General features: G+C 31.1%; 1 protein-coding gene across 1 annotated transcript in view; it reads left to right on the forward strand.

Annotated features, from left to right (window-relative positions):
* The window catches only part of LOC143240667 (activating molecule in BECN1-regulated autophagy protein 1-like), a 69393-nt gene extending 48560 nt beyond the window's left edge, over positions 1–20833 (forward strand). The window contains exons 11-17 of the mRNA XM_076483469.1: positions 4183–4263; positions 4630–5739; positions 10246–10344; positions 11402–11685; positions 12008–12061; positions 14451–14578; positions 20358–20833. Of these exons, the coding sequence (XP_076339584.1) occupies positions 4183–4263; positions 4630–5739; positions 10246–10344; positions 11402–11685; positions 12008–12061; positions 14451–14578; positions 20358–20595 (1994 nt within the window). The 3' untranslated portion in view covers positions 20596–20833. The remainder of the gene's footprint in view (positions 1–4182; positions 4264–4629; positions 5740–10245; positions 10345–11401; positions 11686–12007; positions 12062–14450; positions 14579–20357) is intronic.
* Positions 20834–21730: the final 897 nt, after the last annotated feature.

Below are 21730 nucleotides of genomic sequence, written 5' to 3' on the forward strand. Positions count from 1 at the left end.
TGATACCAGGATCAAAAATATTGAATCTGAAAGTTTGGTTGACATGCAGAAAGACCTATCATTTCCACTACACATAAAACTACAGTTATAGAAAGAAAAGCATATTGAATTTCATCCTGGCTTTGTCACAGATTAAACATAAATAATAGTGAGGTAAAAGCATTGAACATGAAAGTTTGGTTTACACAAAAAAAGAACTATTACCACCACCACCCATAAAACTGGGCTTGATGAGCAGTTTATAAAGGCTTTAGGCAAAAGTGGTAATTGTTTAAAGTATCTATGTGGGCAGTTCTTAGCTTTTCCAGAAGCAAAACTAAAAGAAGAGATTTTTGTTGAGTCTCACATTGGGAAATTGACTTTTAATGAATAGTTCAAAATGACAATGAAGAAATTTGTAAAAAGCATGGATTGTCTTTGAAGATGTTATTGACAATTTTCAAAGAAACAACAAGGACTCAAATTATGAAAATATTGTCAATTACATGTTTGATAAATTCAAAGAGTTGGATTGTAATATCAGCTTGAAAGCTCATTTCATACACTCACATATTGACTATTTCCCTGCAAATCTCAGTGCCATTAGCAAAGAATTATGTTCCAGTTTCTTCAGATGATGATTATGGTTTAATCTTGTTTAAACACACTTGAGGATATACTCCATCTTATTATATCTAATGGGCTAGAGGTGTCCTTGTTTGTTATAAATAGATCAAGAACATCCCAGGTAAAGTCATGTAAAAATGGAAAATAATGTTCACAGCTAGCTCACATTGTTAAAATCTAACCACATTTCGAAATTCATTAGATTGTAAATGTAGAGATAGATGTTCATGTTAGCAATACTGCGAGATTTTATGAATATTTTAGTTCAAGACAAAACGAACACTTTAATATTTAGAAATCAGGGCTTAAAAAAAAGGTTACATAATTAATGATGTGTAAAATCATCCAATTATTATTTTATTGGTTGCAAATAACTGATTAATTGGTACCAGTAAGCTATTTTTTAAATGTTGATACTGTTGCCTTATCCAGGGTTTGTTCAATTGTTAAAATTTATGAAAAATTAACATAAAGAAATTCAAGCCTGGAAAGCTCTCACTTTTTCATTGAGGTTTTGGAATGTCATGGAAATCAAAAAGGTATTTTAGTTTGTGCAGATAGTTTTTTTCCACTTTGAAATTTAAAATACACAAAGGAATGTGTATGTTTTTTTGTGTGTGTATATATACACACACACACACATATATTTTATTATTTTTGCATCAGATACTATATAACTAGCACTAGCTTTATTTATAGGGTGGTTGTGATGTCATATACTCTTTTACCTGGAGTTATTAAAAACACTGATAACCAAGACTGCAATATGACAGGTTGCCTGACAACTAATATTAAAAAAAATCATGGTTATTAATGATATTTGTCTAATTGGTTTAAATTTTCATAAATGAAATTGTTTTTCTAGCATTGATAATAAAGAAATGGTTTGCAAAGCATTAACAGTAAAATTGATTTAAACTATTTGGATTTAAGCATGTATTATTTTATAATAATCTGGAGGAGATCCCATTGTAAAAAGGTGAGATTTGTAATGTATACACGATGAGCCCCCTTCTATTTATAATTATTAATGAAACAATAATACTCAAATTTAAGAAAGCATTTGTTTTTGAACACAGCATATGTAGAATTTGAATGTTTAAAATCTGATTAGGGCAGCAAAATGTTCATCACCTGTAACTATACAAATATGTGTCACTTAAACTTTTTCTATATTGTTAAATACTGTGGATAATAATATGGTAATGTTAATAATGCACTACCAAGGCCATTGTAATATTGAAACATGTTTTATTTCATAAAAACATTATTGGAAATTTACAGTGATGATGAAGACAATTATAGCTTTACAGAGTATGTTCACTAAATTTCAAAATGTTTTTGTAAAAAATTTACCGATTTTACAGAAGTTAAATTTAATTATTATCTGACAAAAAAAATTATAAATCCTGAAATAACTTAATTCAAAATAAGTTACAATTCATGAACAAAAATGTAATAGATATGTCTTGTGTAATTAAAAGTAATACAAATGTTTATCTTTATTTACACAGTATGCTATTTAACACAACAGAAAGTTTGGAATTATAGAATATTAGCCGTAAACCCCACATGTGGTTAAAAGGCATAACACAGACTATATGCCAGAACTATATATGATAGTTATTTAATCACAGATTTTGTCATATCCTGCATAATGTTGTATTAAAGCAAGTACAAAAGTGGCCTGGCATGGCCAAGCACGTTAAGGCGTGCGACTCGTAATCTGAGGGTCGCAGGTTTGCATCCCCGTCGTGCCAAACATGCTCGCTCTTTCAGCTGTGGGGGCGTTATAATGCGACGGTCAATTTTACTATTCGTTGGTAAAAGAGTAGCCCAAGAGTTCGTGGTGGGTGGTGATGACTAGCTGCTTTTCCTCTAGTCTTGCACTACTAAATTAGGGAGGGCTAGCAAAGATAGCCCTCGAGTAGCTTTGTGTGAAATTTAAAAAAACAAAACAAAGTAGTAAAAAAGTACATTTAAGTTCACAATATTTTTTTCTAAACTTCAACACAAAGAAAAATATCTGTTAAATTAGAAATTTATGGTTGCTTATTATATAATTATAGAAGGTAATACAGGTGTTAAACTTAATGATATGAGGTTAATATTAATTTACAGTGGAGTGAATAATAATTTGTTAAAAGTGAAATTGCTCAGTACTGTCATAAAACCATCTTCACTATAGTTGCTCTTTGGAATGTGTGGATGAAAGATTAATAAGTTATTTTGTTATGAGCCTTTCTTAATAACATATGAAATCCATATTAACATTTTTTAGAACAAAATATCTGAGTTAAGTAAGACTTTCTGCTAGTTATTTATTGTGCAAAGAAAGTTCATGGTACACATGTTTTTCACATTACTATAAAAAAACCAAGAGGAAAATGATAAGGTGATTTCAGTAGCATGTGACACATAATGTTATAAAATGGCTTTTTGTACAAATTATCTTTATGAACTGGAGGTGTATGATAGTCAGCTGCATATGGCAAATAGTGTTTTGTCTATCCCAGACAAGGCAATTAAGTAAGATATGAAAGTGTTGATGTTAACACAGTTTATTACTTCAGTATGCAAAAGAAATTACTTCACAAAGCTTATCATATGCTTAAAGAATGAATCAAACTTTATAGTTTAAATTTGATGAAAAAAATGAAAAGTCTTTGAATTCTATTAAGCCTAATTTGTATGAACCCTGTAATCCCTTTATCAGTGATTTTTTAGTTGATATTCATTACAGCCAAAGACATGCATTATTTTATAAACTCTTCACATTTGTAGACTTGACAGGTTGGTGACTTTATGTAGATAACAATGTACTAAAGAAAAGAACAGTTGTAAGTGCTTCATCTGTTCAACACTATCATAGGAATTTTTCCATGGATGAAGTCATGTTTTTGGAGTTATGTGCTTTCTATTTCCTGTCTTTTGCAGGTCTACACTAACTATTGACAGCCACTTTTAAGCTCTGATGTTTCATGTGTAGTTGTTGAACAATAGAACAGTAAACTGTTACACTCAGTTACAGAAAGGAAAGCATATTGAATTCCATCCTGGCTGTTGTCCCACAGTAAGCATAAATAATGAGGCAATTAGTATTTCAGAAAGATGTGGGGAGAGACTGAAGGCCATAACATAATTAGTGATTGGTTAGTTAATCAGGATGTTGGGAGGGCTATTATTTTAAAAATTAAGAACAGTTTTAGTCTGTCAATTCTCTTTGTAATTTTCATTGTAGAAGAGTTAAAAGTTAATCTTTCTGGTCAATAGACTTTGTCTAATAATTCCATTACTGGTTGTTTAATACTTTGCACAACCTTATATGTTAATGTTTGACAGTCTTTACCCAAAGAAAGGTGGAAAGCCTGAAAAATTGAAGAAAACTTCCATATTAGTTTACAAATAGTAATGACAACCACACTGAGATTTATTTGCTGATCAGTCAATTAACAGACAGTTTACAATAAAATTGGGGTTCAGAAACTTATACAAATATTTTAAAAGTGCCCTTGCTGACAGCTATCTTCCAAACATAAAATTGTCAAATGTATGATTTATTGTGCTTTTTTCAAGCTGCAGAAAGAATGATTCAAAGAGGAGAAGATAACTCTCTCAGTCAGCATTTTGATCTCGCTCATTGCTTATGGCTTGTTGGTGAGTTTGAAAATCTTCAGTGAAATTTTGTTTCATTAATATTTTAAACAGTGATATATTTAGTAGTATTTTGTGTTTGAAAGTAAAGTTATTAATACTCACCTTTCATCTAATTATAAACATGTAAAGAGTTTGTATTATATAATGTTTTTGAATAAAGACTTTTATATTTGTGGTATAGATTCAAGAAAGCAATTTTTAATTATTTTTTTAAATCTAATTTCTGAAGTGTATATTGAAATATAAAATAATCATATGGATCTATGTCTTTTATTTATAAATTTGAAAGTGTTGAATCTATAGATTATATCTTTATAAATAGATATCTGTAAGTAAATGGTAATGCTTTTGCTCCAAATTTGATAGAATTGAGCCTTCAATTGACACGGCAGATGCAACGTATTTTAGCAGCCAATTATCGTCTCACACAACTCCATCTGAGTGCTACCACCTCTCAAACTTCAACCAGTACAGTTCACACAGTATCTAATTCCACAAGCTCGCCTGTGGAAGAGATTGAGCCAACTCCTAGCCAACTTCCTTCAAGTGAGAATTGGTCTGAAACAAATCTAATCACAAGAGAACAAGTTAGCATTGATGAAACTCAGCCATTGGATATTGTTCATCAACACCAACCAACTGTAGAACCTCATATCAATGAAGAGCATAGCATTGGTAGTGGTATTTCTCCTCCATATTCCTTCTCTGTAAATAGTGTAAATGAAACTGCAGCTAATGTAGGAGAAAGTGTTATATGGGAACGATTGCCAAATCCATTTTCTGGTGAGGGTGAAATAGGACAGACTGGCTGGTCATGGCATGAAACATCTCCCTTTGTCCAGCAGAGGCCACCAGTCTCTAGTACCAGAGATACTGGAACAGATCCTCCTAACGAAAGGGATGCTTTAGCACAAATTTCACCAGAAAACTCACCTCCATTAACAGTGGAAGGTCTTGCAGTTTCACAGGGAGATAACAGAAGTCTTCATCAGAATACATCAAGCTCAGAGGAAAATGGAAATTCTGAAGCACTTTCAAGTACTTTCATAACAGGGTTAAGATTACCACAGCAGCAGAGACAAGAGTCAGAGAGGCCATCAACTCTCCATTTAGATTCTTATATTCAAAGTGATAGTGATTCCAGTAATAGTAGTAGCAGTAGCAATGATAGTTTGCCACAGAGGAATCAAGCTGTATATAGTAGACAATCAAGTAGTGTAACGAGTGACGATTTGAATTTGCCAAGGTATAGACTTATGAGAAGACCTAGCTTTCGAATTCCAAGAGTTAGAGTTGAGCCTACTTTATCTCCACCAGGAGATGTAGCTCCATTAGCTCCTGAGGAACGTCCACGTTCACCTCCTTTATCGGCCATTCTCTCAGCAAATGTATCAGGTCAACGTCCACGATGGACATTTTCTCAGGCTTCTTATTTTCTTCCTGATTCAAGCTTTAGACTTCTTCCACCAAGAATACGTAAGTGTTCAAAGTATATAATTTGTAAAAGAAAACTTTATATATTGTTTTATCTATCTAATTAGTTTTGAAAACTAATGTTCTAAAAGGTAAGCATGTAGTAAAAATTTGAGGTAGATATGATAAAAACAAAAACTGTGATTTTTGTAGCTGATTATTACTAACTGTTTGGATCAGCTAGTAATCTTTCCTTGAAATAAAATTATATAGCAATCAGTGCTGCCTTAGGAAAAAAAAAATGTAACTTGAAATATTTGTTCATCTTAATCTTGTAACTTCCAGAAGTCACAACTTAAAAGAATACATTAGATGGCTATTAATGCTTCATCTTTCCTGTGTTGTTATATTTCCATAGCATGCACACCACCACTGTCGCTCATAGCTATTATTCGACCATCTGATTTATTTCTTGCTTGCTCCAGTGTTTTATACCCCACTTAGTTGTCCTTGGCCTTGTGATACTTTCCACCTACGTCAGTGTGCCTTCTATCCTGGTATTGTTCAGATAGTTTTATCACTCGGTATTGACAGAGCATTCAGACATGGGTATTTCTACAGAAATGCTGTGAAAGTTAACGTCCTTAGTTTTGATTTTTGTGTTGTGTAGTGGCTTTTCATATAATTTATGTGGAATAATTATTACATGAAAAATGAAGTAAAATAAATTTTCAACACACTGTTTTCTGGCATGAATACACAGGTTACTGTATACAGCAGAGAGGCTAATTAGTCTTCCTCTGTTCCACCTTTGTCATCTAGTGACTTTCAAGGTCAGGGAATGTCACTCTTAGTTGAGGCTGTCCATGATCTGATTCATCGTGAGATGAAGATATATATTTGGTCTGGGGGCATCTTTCCATGGGGCTCTGAGATTCTTTTTGTAGATAATCCAGGACAAGTTGGAGAGAATTTGGAATATCTTTTTCCAGCATCTTCATTTACTAGGTTGGTTTCTCATGAAGACAAGTTTTGCTCAGTCACCTTCTGCTCCATTTCCTTAGTTAATCAGTCAGGTTTGTGAGCTTTCTCTAGTTGCCTTTGAATATACTCCTTCCTTGATGATTGAAAGGTTTGAGGGTGACTTCTTAGTTTTTTCTCCTTCATCTGATGTTATTGTTCATGCTAGGAATGGTTCCAGACTGGACCCTGTGATCACTTTGAACAGATTAAAATGTTTTTGAATTTGTTTGACCCTCACTTCTCTTATGAGACATTTAAATTCCCTCCAAATTTTGTTAGAAGCCTACCAGCATTCTCTACATCAATTTGAGGATGAATTGTGTGCTTTTCTGACTTCTACTTTGGTAAGATTTTCAGCTTATGCTCATTCTTTGGTGGTTGTTTGCATTTTATGTGCATAGATGCCTTCTTGGATGGAGTTTGTCTACCTGCTGTAGCCCTCCACGAGTTATGTGAGACTTCTTTTTATTATCCCTTGATGTTCACAAGTATCTCAGAGATGTTGGAATCATGAATTGATGTTGTCTGTTTGAATTCTTCCCTGTTTTCTTTGGCTGATGCTGGAAGTCATGGGGTGACTGCTCATCATGTGTCCCAATCCTTGGCTTCTGCTTCTCAATCTATTGGTATACAAAATAGACTCCATCTTTATCTTTAAGGCTTCTCTGCTCGGGTAGAATTTTGACAGTGGTGTTGGAGACTACCCTATATAGGTGGTGTTTGTGGGAGTGAGGTTACAACATTTTCTGTACACCTGGAATTCCTTCACCACAAATCCATGAGTACTTCAGGTTTTGTCATTGGGTTTGGTCATGCGGTTGACTTCGTCACCTCCACTTATCCTTCCCTCCAGTGGTATTTCACCCCCATCAAATCTGTGGAGTGTATATCTTTGTTTCAAGACTATCAGTAAGTTAGTGGTCTAAGGTGTAGTAGAGAAAGTCAGTTCCATTTTTCTGAGATTTTATTCTCATTTATTTGTTGTGCTCAAGAAAATGAGAGATTGATGTCTGATCATCTATCTTTCTTATCTCAACCAATTCTTAATTAAATTCTTTCTTAACCTACATTGGCATTTTTCATCTGGTCTGTGGCTGACCAAATTTGATATTACTGATGCATATCTTTACATTGCAATAGTTGAGCCATCCTGCTGCTATCTGCATTTTGTGCACAAGGGTCAGTTTCTGCAGTTCATGGCTTTGCCCTTTGGCCTAGCATCCGTATCATGTGTCTCCTACAGAGTCATATGAGCCTTTTATCATCACCTTTATGCTTTGGGCCTGTGCACATGCCATTATATTGACAAATGCAGAACAATGCACTTGATTTTCCTTTCAGAAGTCTTCAAAAATGGCTTTCTTATCAGAGCTAAAAAATCCAACTTTTTGTTGAGTCAGTATATTGTCTGTCTTGGTGTCTTTTCAATTCATTTTTAAGCCAGGTTCATCTGACATCCATCTATCTCCAGGCTGTGGAAGGAACAGCCAGGCTCTTATTTACATCTCCACTTATTGTGTAGATGGTTTTTTCTATTTGAGGACATAGGAACTTCTTGAATCTCTGATTCTTTCAGGATAAGAACATGTACAGTATCTTTGGTGTTTGCTGTGCAACAAATGAATCATGGACTTACACACTGGATCTTCCAGTCTAATTAATCAGAAGCATCATCTTAGATCTTTAGTGGTGTTTTGATTGGACCAACACTATCGTTAGTGTTCCTATACTGCCTCCTTATCCTGAGATTCATCTCTTCATAGATGCCTTATTTCAGGGATGTGGTGTATATATCAACAGTCAGGAATTCCAGAATCTATGAATGGACAATGAATCTTCCTTCAACATTTTGGAACTTTTTGCTGTCCAACAATCCATGGTTTAAGGTTTTGATCTGTTGAAGGAGACAATCATCATGATTCATTTTGACAATTCTACAGTGGTGTCTTACATTTCCCATCAAGGGAGCACACTTTTTCAGAACCTTTATTTTTGAACTTTGAATATTTTCTACTGAGTCCACTCCCATCATATCAGCTTCCTGGCTTGAATTTAATAGCAGTTTACTTGTCTTGGCCCAATAGTAAGCTCCCAACCAAGGTTTTTTGGTGGATATTTGCTCTCAGTTGAAGATTCCAATGATCAATACATTTGTCAATAATTAGAACTCTCATTTTATTTTCACTCAACCCAAATTTTCATTTCTTTTATATCAGTTAGAAATATGAATTGATTTGTAGCATTTTTTGTACTACAGCAAATTTTGCTATTAAAGGTTAGAGGACTTTTTTACTTGTTTATCTTGCACTGTTAAAAGAGGAAAATAAGTCCTACATAATTTGACTGACTCAGTGCTTTTAAAAAATAACATTCTATGTCAAATATAGTGATCATAATTGAAACTACTTAATTATTGAAACAGTTTTAGAATGTGGACTCTTCTTTATCTATAAGAAAGGAAAGCTTACCTTTCAAAAACACTCAAGTTAATATTTCTACAGTAATTTAGTTACAGTGAATGTGTTTGCTTTTCAGATAATGTGAATTTTTGTGACTAAGTGCATGTCTTTCACCTTGGTTTTTGTGATGTAAATTCAAATGAGTATCAAAGGGATATCGAGAAATTTTACCTTTTACTTTATAAAGTTTTTTTTAATGAGTTGTGGTGTGTTTTTTTTTACTTACTCCCCACACCCTGGCTCTTCTTTCATAGAATTATATTTATTTAATTTTCATACAAATGTGTGCTTATTGTATTAAGTCCAAAATGTTTCTAAACTTCCACTTGATACCAGATATATACTTCTTTTCTCTTGCTATACAGATAATGTTGTAATGTTGGATGCAACAGTTTTGTGTTATCTTGAATCTTTCAGTTATTAATCAACTAACAATGCTGTTTTTATGATTTTTATTGCAGCAAAATATTTTTCCGTCTATGAAAAGATGTTTGGTTTAAGGTAGAAAAGTAACATTAAACTTTGTGTATGCAGATTAAATTGGCCCTTCATTTTGCCTGTTTGTTCTTGTGTATGTTAAATTGTGTTACCTTATCATATTAATGAGACCTTCCCTCATCATGAAATTTTTAATATTGTTGTTTATTAATCTTGAGTGCATTTCTTGCCAGCATTGACAATGTTTTTTCCAATCAGTTTGATATCTTTGTTTTATGCTGGACATTTTCCGGAGAGGGTTTATACATATATTTTTTTCAAGCACTTTTGCCAGATGGTAAACATGCATTAGTATCCATATTTATAAAAGGAACTTTAATGCTATGTGGTAAACAATGTTGCTATGAAAAATTGAAGAGTGAAAAAAGAATGTAAGGTACATAAATTATTAGTATAAAATATAGTCAGGTAATGCTAAAAACAGTAGAGCTATTATGATTACTAAAGTCCTTTAAATGTAACAGTTCTACTTATAAGGTGTAAATGTTTCTGAATTTCAGTGATGTTCCATCATGATGCATTTGACATTTTAATGTCTTGTAGATAAATATACAGCTGTTAAATCTTTCTTTCTGTTTTCACTGTTAAGGGGCTTTCCTTGGTATTCAGAATGAGCCTGGCCATAATCTAACCCATCGTATCCAGTGGTGGGATTTTTCAGAGTTTGATATTCCAAATATTAGTGATGGTAATTATGTTTTAGTGTCTTGTTTTTTTTGTATATGGAAAATAATGTGAATGTTTGGGTCTTTGTTCTGAAAAACCTTACACATGAAACCAAAGTTATTAAACATTTTTATTAATGAAAATATGTTTTCTTACCTTGATGAGATAGACACACAAAATGAATGAAACATCCTTGCTCTACATGTGCGAAGCCTAATTTTATTTGACAAAATTGGTCTTATACATTTTATACACTACATTTTTTATTTATGAGTGTGTTGTGTTTCATCCCAACAAACGTGAATGTTCTTTCAGGTTTATTTGTATGTAGCACCATTTGCTAGTGAAGCCTTTGCTCATCAGCTGTGCTATTAAATATTTTAAAAATATATTGTTGTGTTTCCTCTATTTAATTATTGTACTTTTAGACATTACTCAAGAAATTAAAGTTATATATCTTTGTTTCTCTATCTATAAAAACTTATGCTTTAAATTTGATCTAGATCTATTATTAATTGTGAAACACCATCAAATGTTTTATTTATACCTTTGTACAGGAAAGTATTTAGGCAATGATAATGAACAAGTACACCAATATTCAGTGTAATAATTCAAAGTCAAAAAGTCATATCCTTCACACTTAACTAACCTCTAATTATTTTATTTAATAACATCTTTAAGTGAGAAAATTATCCGACTTATACTAAAGGTTGTCGTTTAATAACTTTATATTTTGTAATCATTTAATCAACATATAAATACCAGTCATTAGATGTTTTTGTATTGTGCACATCTAGGTATTTTTGTGCATACAGTTTTAGTGATTTTTTTGTATGGCTCTATGCTGTTTTCATTTCTTGAAACAATTAAAATAAAGGCAGTTGAAAACAAGATATAAAGCAGGTATGCATGTGTTTACTGTTTTGTATGATCAATATCATTTTTATCTTAACAATGTAATAAAAATAACATATAAGTCTGATGCTAATTCTTGAAATACACAGTTTGTAACATATGTATCTAAAATGAGGGTTGATTTTTCTTCCCACTTAATACACTAGTCTATTTGTTTTTTACAGCTGAAATGAATATAGTAGTACCAAAGTGTAAAATACATAATGATGCCAGTGTTGATATTTCATCTGATGGAGAGCTCCTAGCAGCACTAGTCCCTAACTCCTCAGGAATTGTACATACTGCAGAATTAGCTGTCTATTCACTTGGTTCCCAAACTCTAGGGCAATGTTTGTATACATGGAGCTTTGGGCCTAATGCAATTTCAGTCAGTATATCCCCTTTAGGCCGTTACGTGGTTGTTGGACAGGCTTCTTCTCGACTTTTTCTTGGAACATCTGAGAGAGAAGTAAGACTTTTAACTTTTCATTATCTTGTGTGCATTTAATGATTACTTGTTTAGATGCCTTGGAATCATGTAGGAAAGTATTTGTAATTTTATGTTGCACACATAATTTCAAAAGGAAGAAAGATACTAGATAAGATTAAATCTCAAATGATAAGTTTTTATGTCTAATTGTTTAAATAAACTTTTGTATGGTCTGATGAATGTATAGAAATAAATATAGAGAACCTTTTGTTGCCTGTCTATGATATTTTTAAGAAGATAGTATGTATGCGTCTTACCGTGTATAACATTATTTGACTTAACATTTTTATTCCTGTTCCAGGTTGTAGCTCAAATCTTTCAGCTTGATCCAGCAAATGAGAAAAAGTCATTAATTGTAAGTAGCCTAGTTCTTAATAAAGTTGTCTTTTAAAACTGCCCTTTTCTCTCACTCTTTTTAATACTATTTCATTCACATTCTTATACATAATATATAAATAATAATGGTCTTAATGCAATAGAAACTGACTACTAGGTAGATTGTTTAGGATTCTTGGCTGCATATTCCACTGAAACAACCATCATTTAAAATTTATTTCTATGATTGGATAAACAAAACCCAGAAAAATATCAATGAGAAAAGATGATTACAGAATAAATTTGGTACAAAACAGTAACTGTACATTACTTATACCTTAGAGAGATGTAACTTGATTACAAATTTATTTTTATTGAAACCTTACATTTCACTCTAAATTTTAGATACTGACTAATTTGCAGTTTTATTTTTTCCTATTTTTGATAGAAGCAAATTTGTAGTAAGACATCATGCATAATTATGATTATGAAATACTATAATTTTGTATTTAAATAACATTTTTTCAAAACTTAATACTGAGTACATCATCAAATGAAAGACTTATTACTTCCCAGAAATTAATAACCTTTACAAGGCTTTCTATAATATGCCTGTTTTTTATCCTCTTGTATGACTGACTAATTTTGATGTGCCTGTTTTGTGTAATAGAAGCTGTGACATATTTGTTAAGGTATCATGGTTCATTTCCAATTTCTTTGATACCATTACATATTTTTAATTGTCAGTTTTTAAAAGTAAATAATCAATGACATGCATACCTACTTTAAACCAATTCCTTTCAAAAATAGATTTCCACCACTAATAATAAAATCATTATACTATAAAGTTTTGACTAACTAATCTCCCTGTACTGGCTGTACAGGAATCAGTCAATGTATTGAGTATTGTCTTCTACATTTGACAGTGATTGTGTGGTTATTTTGTAAGAAAGGAACTTAAAACCATCAGTAATCATTACCTCTATACAAGATACTGTGCATCTTTTTATTCCTTATTACATTTTAATATTGGAGTGACTTAACAGTTCTTTGCTGTTATTTTACCTTGGATGTACTGAACTTCAAATAATGTAATATTATAGTGTTGACTGAGTAAAAGTCTAGCTTATGTCTTATTTTTGTCTTCAAAACTAGGAGTAAATGTTCTCATTACAGTTAGGCCTACTTATTCTATGATGTAAAATGCATTATTTGACAATCGTTTGAAAGTTATGCATTTTGTAAAACTTTAATAATCTACAAGTCTGTGGTATTTCAAATATTTGAGTAATACATAGATGTTGTTGTTTCATTTTCAATTTGTTGGAACTAAGTGATATCATCACTACATTGTATTCTTTATCGTGTTCTTTATCTGTCACTTACACTTTGTTGTGTCCTGAGAATTAAGTATGCTGTTGATCTGATATAATACATTGTATATTTGTATATATCATTTGCACAGGCTTTGTTTTGTCTATATTCCTGTGTGTTTGTATTTACAAGGTTCACTGTATTATGTCCAGCTATTTTTTGTATATAATTTCATTTGTTTGGCATTACAGATTTTCTTAATCCAAGTAATTTTCACTATCTGCAGCCTAAATATATACAGAACTACATTTCTATTTCTACAATTGAAGGAACATACGTTCTGACTTATCTTATTATGGAATGCCACCAGACACTTTTTTAGTTAGGAGGTTGGGAAAGCCTTTGTACTTTTTATGAAATGTGTAATAGGTGAAAATATACTGATTTTTAACTTTATATAAATGAATGGATTTGAGATAAAATGCTGAAAAAAGAATTTTTTGTGTATATCACATATTTTTAAACAATCAGGATAAATCCATAAATTGCAACTTCTCTCTGAGTCACTTAATCTGTTTTTAACTCAGAAAATCAGTGACAGTACTGAGCCAAGTCATCTTGTATTTCATTTTTTATGACTACATCACTTCTGTAATGTGCAATATCTAAACTAGAATCTAAAAAAATGAAACTGTTTTAAAAGAAAGTGGTGAAACTCAACCATTACATATGCAGACTTAAAAAAATTCACTTTTCTCCAAAGCTAAATAAAGTTATTGAGTTTTATACCAGTAAGGTTTTGTAATTTTATTTTGTAAGTAATTTATTGCTTGTTACTGTTGAATTACATGTAATAAGGTATTGCTGATATTGTCTGTCTGTTTAAAAAGTAATTTAAGTAGGTAATCATAAATTTTAACCTCTAATATTCTAATAAATGTTAGAAAAACAAATTGGTTCATATTCATTCCCATGTAAGCTGATAATACATTAATGCTAGTGAGTAGAAAATAATGGTCAGTTAAATAATAATATTTTATAACTTTGGCAACAGCCACTAAAAATCTATATCTATTGATTTATGCAACATCGGTAGTACCATTTCTTTTTTACAGCATGTACATAGCCTAACCTTGCATGGCCAACCACATGTCAGTCTCAATTCAATCAGATGGTTACCTCACCCAGGCCAGGGACTTATTTATGGAACTAATAGAGGAACGCTGTGCATATGTCGGCCAGCGTAAGTATTGCTCCCTCTAGGTAATTAATCAACAAATCTAAAAACATTTAAAACATAAATTATTTTGAGTTGTACAATGAAGTGATATGCAGTGGAAAAGGTAGTGTCAGCACACACACACACACATATATATGTATATATGCTCAGATACATATTCAAGTACTGTTTTTGAACAGAATATATATTGATGGGTAGATAGATACGTATATACTTGTAAATTCCAATGTGTGACTAAAGTCAAAGTGTGCTGCTTTAATACATATATTTGCAAACTTCAACAAAAAAGGCAAATTACAGTAGTGAATATTTGTTTTTGTTTAGACTTCTAACTATTTTGAACATTACTGTTCCCTGGATGATTAATCTACTTTGGTACCTGACTTTCAAGCTAATATATTAAAGTGCAACTAAAAGCTACTTTAACATTTAAGAAAAAAAGGGATATTACTATTCAAACAACGTTAATGTTGTTAATTAAAGAGTAGCGTACTCTGAATATATATGATTTTTAAGTATCACATTTTTGCAGAAGAAAATAATTCAGCAGTTTCCTCAAAAGAGTGAAAAATTTGATGTGAAATTACAGATTAATTTAAACTTAACTGTGTGGTTGTGCTATTACTTCAATTGTCAATATTGTTTAGAAGTCAATTTATTTAGTAAGTTCCAATTACCTTTTAAGTAATGTGTTTAAATCAGTATCAATTTGTATTTTATTTATTAAAAAAGTTAATCAATTTAAGATGTTAATATAATTTAGAATACTTAATAAATTGTAATATTATGAGTAAAAATTTAGTTATTTCTTTATGTTCTGGTAGTTTAACTTACAAGCATTTTTGTCAACTTACAGATAGTACAGCTTCATGGTTATGTAAATATCACAGGTTATTTGCACTGAAAATTAAAAACAAATATAGTATTGATGCATTGTTTTATAATATGAAGTCATATATTTTAGGGTCTTACCTTTCTGTTAATAAGCCAATTTAGAAATATGAGATTAAACAAAATTTATTATTATAAATTACGACTCATATTTAAAAAAATATAGCTGTTATGTATTAGGCAACTAAACAGCCTGAAAACAAAAATATGACCATGCATTAAAGCACAAGTTACCATTTATTATGTAAATTTATGAGTTATTGACACATTTGTTTACTTCTTGCTTGCCACTAGCCTAAAGGTTTTAATAAACATTTATCAAGCAATTTCAGCCTTCCTTTTAAGCACTGTTAGTGCTTTATAGCTATAGTAATAAAACATTCATATTTAATGAAGTCTAGTTTTAATTGTGTAGTAGTGAAAATTTAAAATTTTTTTTGACTGTATATTTAATGAGTTAGTTAATTATAAATGAACAAAATTAAGTTTCAGTTTTTTTTTTTAAATTCAGTCATAATTTTCTGTGGTAATACACCAACCTTCGGGGTTGGTTTCCTAACATTGGATAATGAGATTTGAGTGTACAGAGTTGGATCTTTCCAGGTGTGTATAATAACGTAGAAAAAAATCAAGGGGGTGCATCATGATCTTTTACACAACTTGAAGATTGTAATTCATAATGATCATAAATGTGATTGTAGAGTCATCTAATAGTAGATTCAGTATATCCCTGGTAGCACGACAGATATTTGAATTCATAGATCCTTAGCAAGCTATTGAAAAGATTCTGTCTTTAACATTAACAAACTGTTAAAAATTTGTGTCATTTTTTAAGATGCATTTTAACTGGACTGCTGACAGTAATAATCAAGTTCTTCATTAAAAGTATGCTCTCTTTTAAATTGTTATTAAACCTAAAACATAAACAGTAATAGATAGAACTGTTAGCTAGAACAAGTTTCTACAATACATTTGTTCATTGTAAGTTATTAAGTTTCTGTTTTGATTATACAAATGTGATCTTTATTATTTACTTTCCAATTTAATGAGAGATCTTTTACAAGAGGCCTAATACACGTATAAATACTTCTGTAGCAACTGTGAAAATGCCAAAGAATGTGAAGAACACTGAAACAAAAATCAGTTGTATGTATATAATGATTGAATTCATATTATGACTCTTGTATAGATGTGTTAACCCTTTCCAGATGAGGTTGAGGGTGTCACAGATATTCTTCTCATAGAGACAGTACTCAATTAAATTGCATGAAACCTAGAAAAAAAAACACCTACTAAACAGTATCTAGTTTCAGCTTAAGAAATTCATTTACATATTATTTAGTTTTCAAATAATTTATTTTGTGAAATTTCCAATATTTTGATATGAAACACTTTTGAAAAACAAACAAACAAGAAACATTACAAATATTTCTTTTCTGAAAATTTGCAGTTCATAAAGTTCCATTTCATGTATCCAGTCACTTTGAGCTTGATTCATTTTCATTTGTATATTTATTTTGAAAATTTAATATGCCAGCTGTAGTATTAGATACTTATGGCTTTAATTAAATTTACAAAAATACCATAAAAACTGAGAAAGATTTATCAGTGACTTAAGACTAGGCCTTTCAAAATATTGTCAAGTCAAACTAGATGGTAGTATTTTTGCTAACAATGTTTTTGGTGAAAATCAACTTATAACTAATGAATGTTTTTTGAAAAAATAAAAAGAGTAAGTTATTTTACTTTGTGCATTGTTTGATTATGATTATTCACAATAATAATTAATAAATAAGAATTTGAGTCATAAGAATATTTTGCTATAGCATGCTGTATTTGATTTACTTACAGTTACGACAGAAAGTGTTCGTACCCCTGTGTCCTGAGTGGTTTTTTGCTCATAACTTAAAAAGTATATTGATTAGGCTAATAGAAGTGTGATTTATTACAAATATTATACTAACACACATCTACATAAATTTTTACGTACATTAAATGACAAATAACCAAAATTAGGAGGAGCAGAAAGTGTTCATACAGTTCAGAACGTATGAAAAAACTGATATTCCTGTAAAAGTTTTGTTTTGTTTGGCAAATAAAGTACATTATACCATTCCAGAACTAGACACTGGGTTCATAATTATTGGAATTTAGCCAGTAAAAAATTTACTTCTGGCAATTTAGCGCTGTCTCCATCATTATCTGCTTGGTCATCATGGCAAACAGGAAACAACTGTCCAATGATTTAAAAAACTGAATTATTGTAAAATACAAGTCTCGTGTGTCTCTTTCCGGTATTGCTACACAACTTAGTGTGCTGACGTCTACTGTTCAAAACATAATTGCCAAGCTTACAGGATCAACTGCTAACCTCCTCGTTCCGGACACCCCACCAAAATTTCAGAGAGAACCAAGAGGAATTTTCTCAGAGAAATTAGTAGGAACCCTCGTTTAACATGTAATGACATACAGAGACTGGTAAGGGAAAGTGGAGTTGAAGTAAGCTCCTCTACAGTTATGAACATGTTACACTCTTCTGGGTTCAAAGCATGTTGTCCTCGTAGAATTCCATATTTAAAGCCTGTTCATTTAGAAGCACAATTGAGGTATGCAAGAAAGCATGTAGATAAACTATTTACTTATTGGAAGGGTATTTTTTGGTCAGACAAGACTAAATTCAAGCTTTTCAGCCACAATGATGTTTGCAATATTTTCTGTAAGAAGGGGAAAGAAATCTTCCAAAGAACACCCTCCATACAGTTAAACACGGAGGTGGCTTGATCATCAACTGCATCAACGAAATCATGAAAAAAGAAGAGTACGTTGATATATTAGGTACTTATATCAAGAATGATGCTCGGAACTTCCAGCTTGGGCATCGTTGGATCTTCCAGCACGACAATAACCCTAAGCACACATCGAAATATGTGCAATCCTGGTTGTAGAGGAACCATATAAGCATTCTGGAGTGGCCATTGCAGTCACTCAATCTTAACGCAATTGAAAACGTTTGGTATCAGTTGAAGACCAGGGTTCATCAGCGTCATTCGAAAAACTTGCAAGAGTTGGAGGCCTTCTGTAAAGAAGAATGGAAGAAAATACCAGTCAAGTACTGTCAAATGATCATGGAGGGCTATGAGGAGAGATTGTGCCAAGTAATTCACCTGAAAGGCTACACAACTGACCATTAAAGTAGATGCATGAATACTCTCTGCCCCTCTTATGTTTGGATAATTGTTTATAAACAGTTTATTTGTTGTTCAGTTTACATAGAAAATTATGTAGATGTGTGTTAGTATAATATTTGTAATATATTTTACTTTCATTATCCTAATCATGATACTTTTCAAGTTATGAATAAAAAACTACTCACGACGCAGGGGTGTGAACACTTTCTGTCATAACTGTAACTTACCTGGTGTCTTATTGTAAAAAATATTGATGTAACTTTCAAACACCTAACTATTTAAGAATTAATTATTTTCAAGAAAGTAAAAGAATCTTTAGAGAAACTATAAAACAATTTCTAGAGCCATGTTTTTTTTCTTCTAAACATATCACTAAATTCTATTGTTCTTTTCTCTAGGAGCTACATCTAATCACTTTCAGATGAAGCCATAAATTATTCTCATACCACTTTATTCAGTTTACATTGTTCTTCATTAGTATTTGTTTCCATTGATTTATAGCTTCATAGAATATGATGTGATGTGAATGCACCATATAATGTACCATATTGAAGCTCAGTCTTTCATTTGTCTTAATGATTCAAATTACAACTATTGTTGTGTATTATAATTTGTCTTGGATGAGTCACCTATTTATTATGATATATACATTAAGTATTACAATTTGAAATAGCAGAAATTTTAATTTAGAAGCTAATGACTGTTTGTATATGTATCAAATTTATGATATTTGTCAATAAGATTGATAAACTATTTTCTTTCTTAACACAATATATTTTAATATACAAACAAGAATACAATTTTTAATAATGGTTATTACAAATAATGATTTATTTACAACAGTATTACAAAATTCCAGACCATGCTGAGCCTTATATCTGATCTAAAACCGAATCTTTTATCAATGGTTCACAGAAAGCAAAGTAACTTTACGTTGATACACGGGTACATTTCACTTGGTGAGAATGCTAGCTAGCTTTATTCTTGTATAGAGTCTCATGTAAGTTTCTCACAGCTGAATTTATACAATGTCTTTGTGGAAATATTAACCTCCAAAGTTAATTCTCCACAGTTGAACAGCTTGTAATGCTCTAAATCTACCTGGCTATATATCTGTAGTTTCTGGTTAATAAATGTTTGTTGCAATTATAGCTTCTGAGATTTATCGTATATTGACTGTAGTGACCCAACAGTATTATACTGTCTCTCCACATGTTGCAATTTATAAACTTTAAGGTGAGGTTCTCAAACATTCAGCTGGCCCAACAATACAGGCATTTGTGTAGATGTATGTTGTTGATTCTTATGCTCAAGAATTTTCTACAATTTTAGAGAACAGAGATATACACATATCCATTTCTAAGTATATATTAAACTGAAAGAAACATAGATATTAAAATAAATGTATAAAAGTAAATCCTTTATACTGTAAGTGAATTATTTCTCTAGTAAATTGGCTAAATGCCAGGATAACTGATGATGTTGGCAGAAGAGGAAAGAAAAGCAGTATTGAACTGAAACTATTAGAAATATTATATGTGCATACATACATAGACATACACACTCAGTGATGAAAAATTTTCTTCTATCTTTTAGACATTTCACAGGTTGATAAGGGTTTGATAATTCTTGAATTATCATTTCTTAATGAATAATATGTATTTATTGTTACTCTAACAATATTTACACATAAATATGTTTAGAATTCCTTCAACCCAAAGCAGCCAGTGTTCTTATAGTAAAGGCAGAGAACCAGAATCAACAGGTAGGGATGTGACACAGACCACCACTGCAAGTAGACGTGAAAGTAGTCACTCACTGTCTCTCCATACCTCGTCAGCAGCTACCCAGACTTTCCAGCCCCAAACCAACACAACAGGTACTCAAACATCACTTGCAACAAGTACTCAAAGAGAATCTTCTTTGTTGGATGTAACTTAATTATGTTTTTGTTTGACTGGAAAAAAACCTGTAGTGTGTATTTCTGTAATATGACTTATGCAGTGAATTTACTTATTTCTATTGCATGCTGTTCTGAAATATTTTTGACACTTGTGATAGAAACTGAATGTATGTATATGTGATAAGGTATTTGTTATTCAATATTTGCTTTTTATCCTTCCATGCAGTTTATGTATAAACTACAATAATGAAAAATAAAAATGTATTTAAACTTTTATGTTATGGTTTTTAGAATAATGAATATGTAACAAATTATGAAATAGTTCCTGGAAAGGCTCTCATTATAATCATTTATATATATGCAGTTTGCACGGTAAAATAAACAATTTTATTTGTTACTTTACAAGTTGAATCAACTAAGTTTAAAAAAATATCAAAATAACTTTTCCTTAAATAGTTTTAGTGACTCGCAGCTTGTTACTAATTTATTATTTTGTTATGAAGTATTATCTTTCTAAATTATTGTTAAACAGAACATTTGTTCTAACTTAAAAGAGTTATCAATTTTCAATAATGTTTAATTGTATCTATCTAAATGTGCCATAGAAAGGCTAGAGTTTATTATTGAGTTCTAATAGTGTCACTCTGCTCACTAGCCTGTCTTTATCATCTAAAATATGCATCAGAAGTAATGAATTTTTTTCATTCGTGTGTGTGATGTTTATATGTGTTACCAATAACAGCATAGTTATTATAATGGTCCATTAAAAACTCATTGTAAGAAGAATTTGGTATGTTCTGCAGCTCATACTATGATATGTTTTTTGCTTATTCTATTGCCTACAAGTAAAGAAACTGTCAACTTTTATTGGTAAAAGTAAGTGTAATTTAGGTATTTGCAGTTTAATGTTTAACAAATTTGTTTTTTAACTGAATATAAATTTACCTTTAATTTATACAGTGGATTTGATGATCAAGGTAAAAACATTCATTTTAATCTATTAAAGTTATCGTCTTTTTATCAGTTCTGATGGGAAAAAAACAGAAATGGTGATCCTGCTCATTTGGTTTAATAAGCGATAAATTGCAGCATCATGTATATATTTTTAGTAAATTCCTTAACAATTATTAATAACCCAACTAATATGTTTTATTTTTATAATCTCATGTGTGC

The sequence above is a fragment of the Tachypleus tridentatus genome, chromosome 13 (assembly GCF_004210375.1).
Source record: "Tachypleus tridentatus isolate NWPU-2018 chromosome 13, ASM421037v1, whole genome shotgun sequence".
Taxonomy (NCBI): Eukaryota; Metazoa; Arthropoda; class Merostomata; order Xiphosura; family Limulidae; genus Tachypleus; species Tachypleus tridentatus.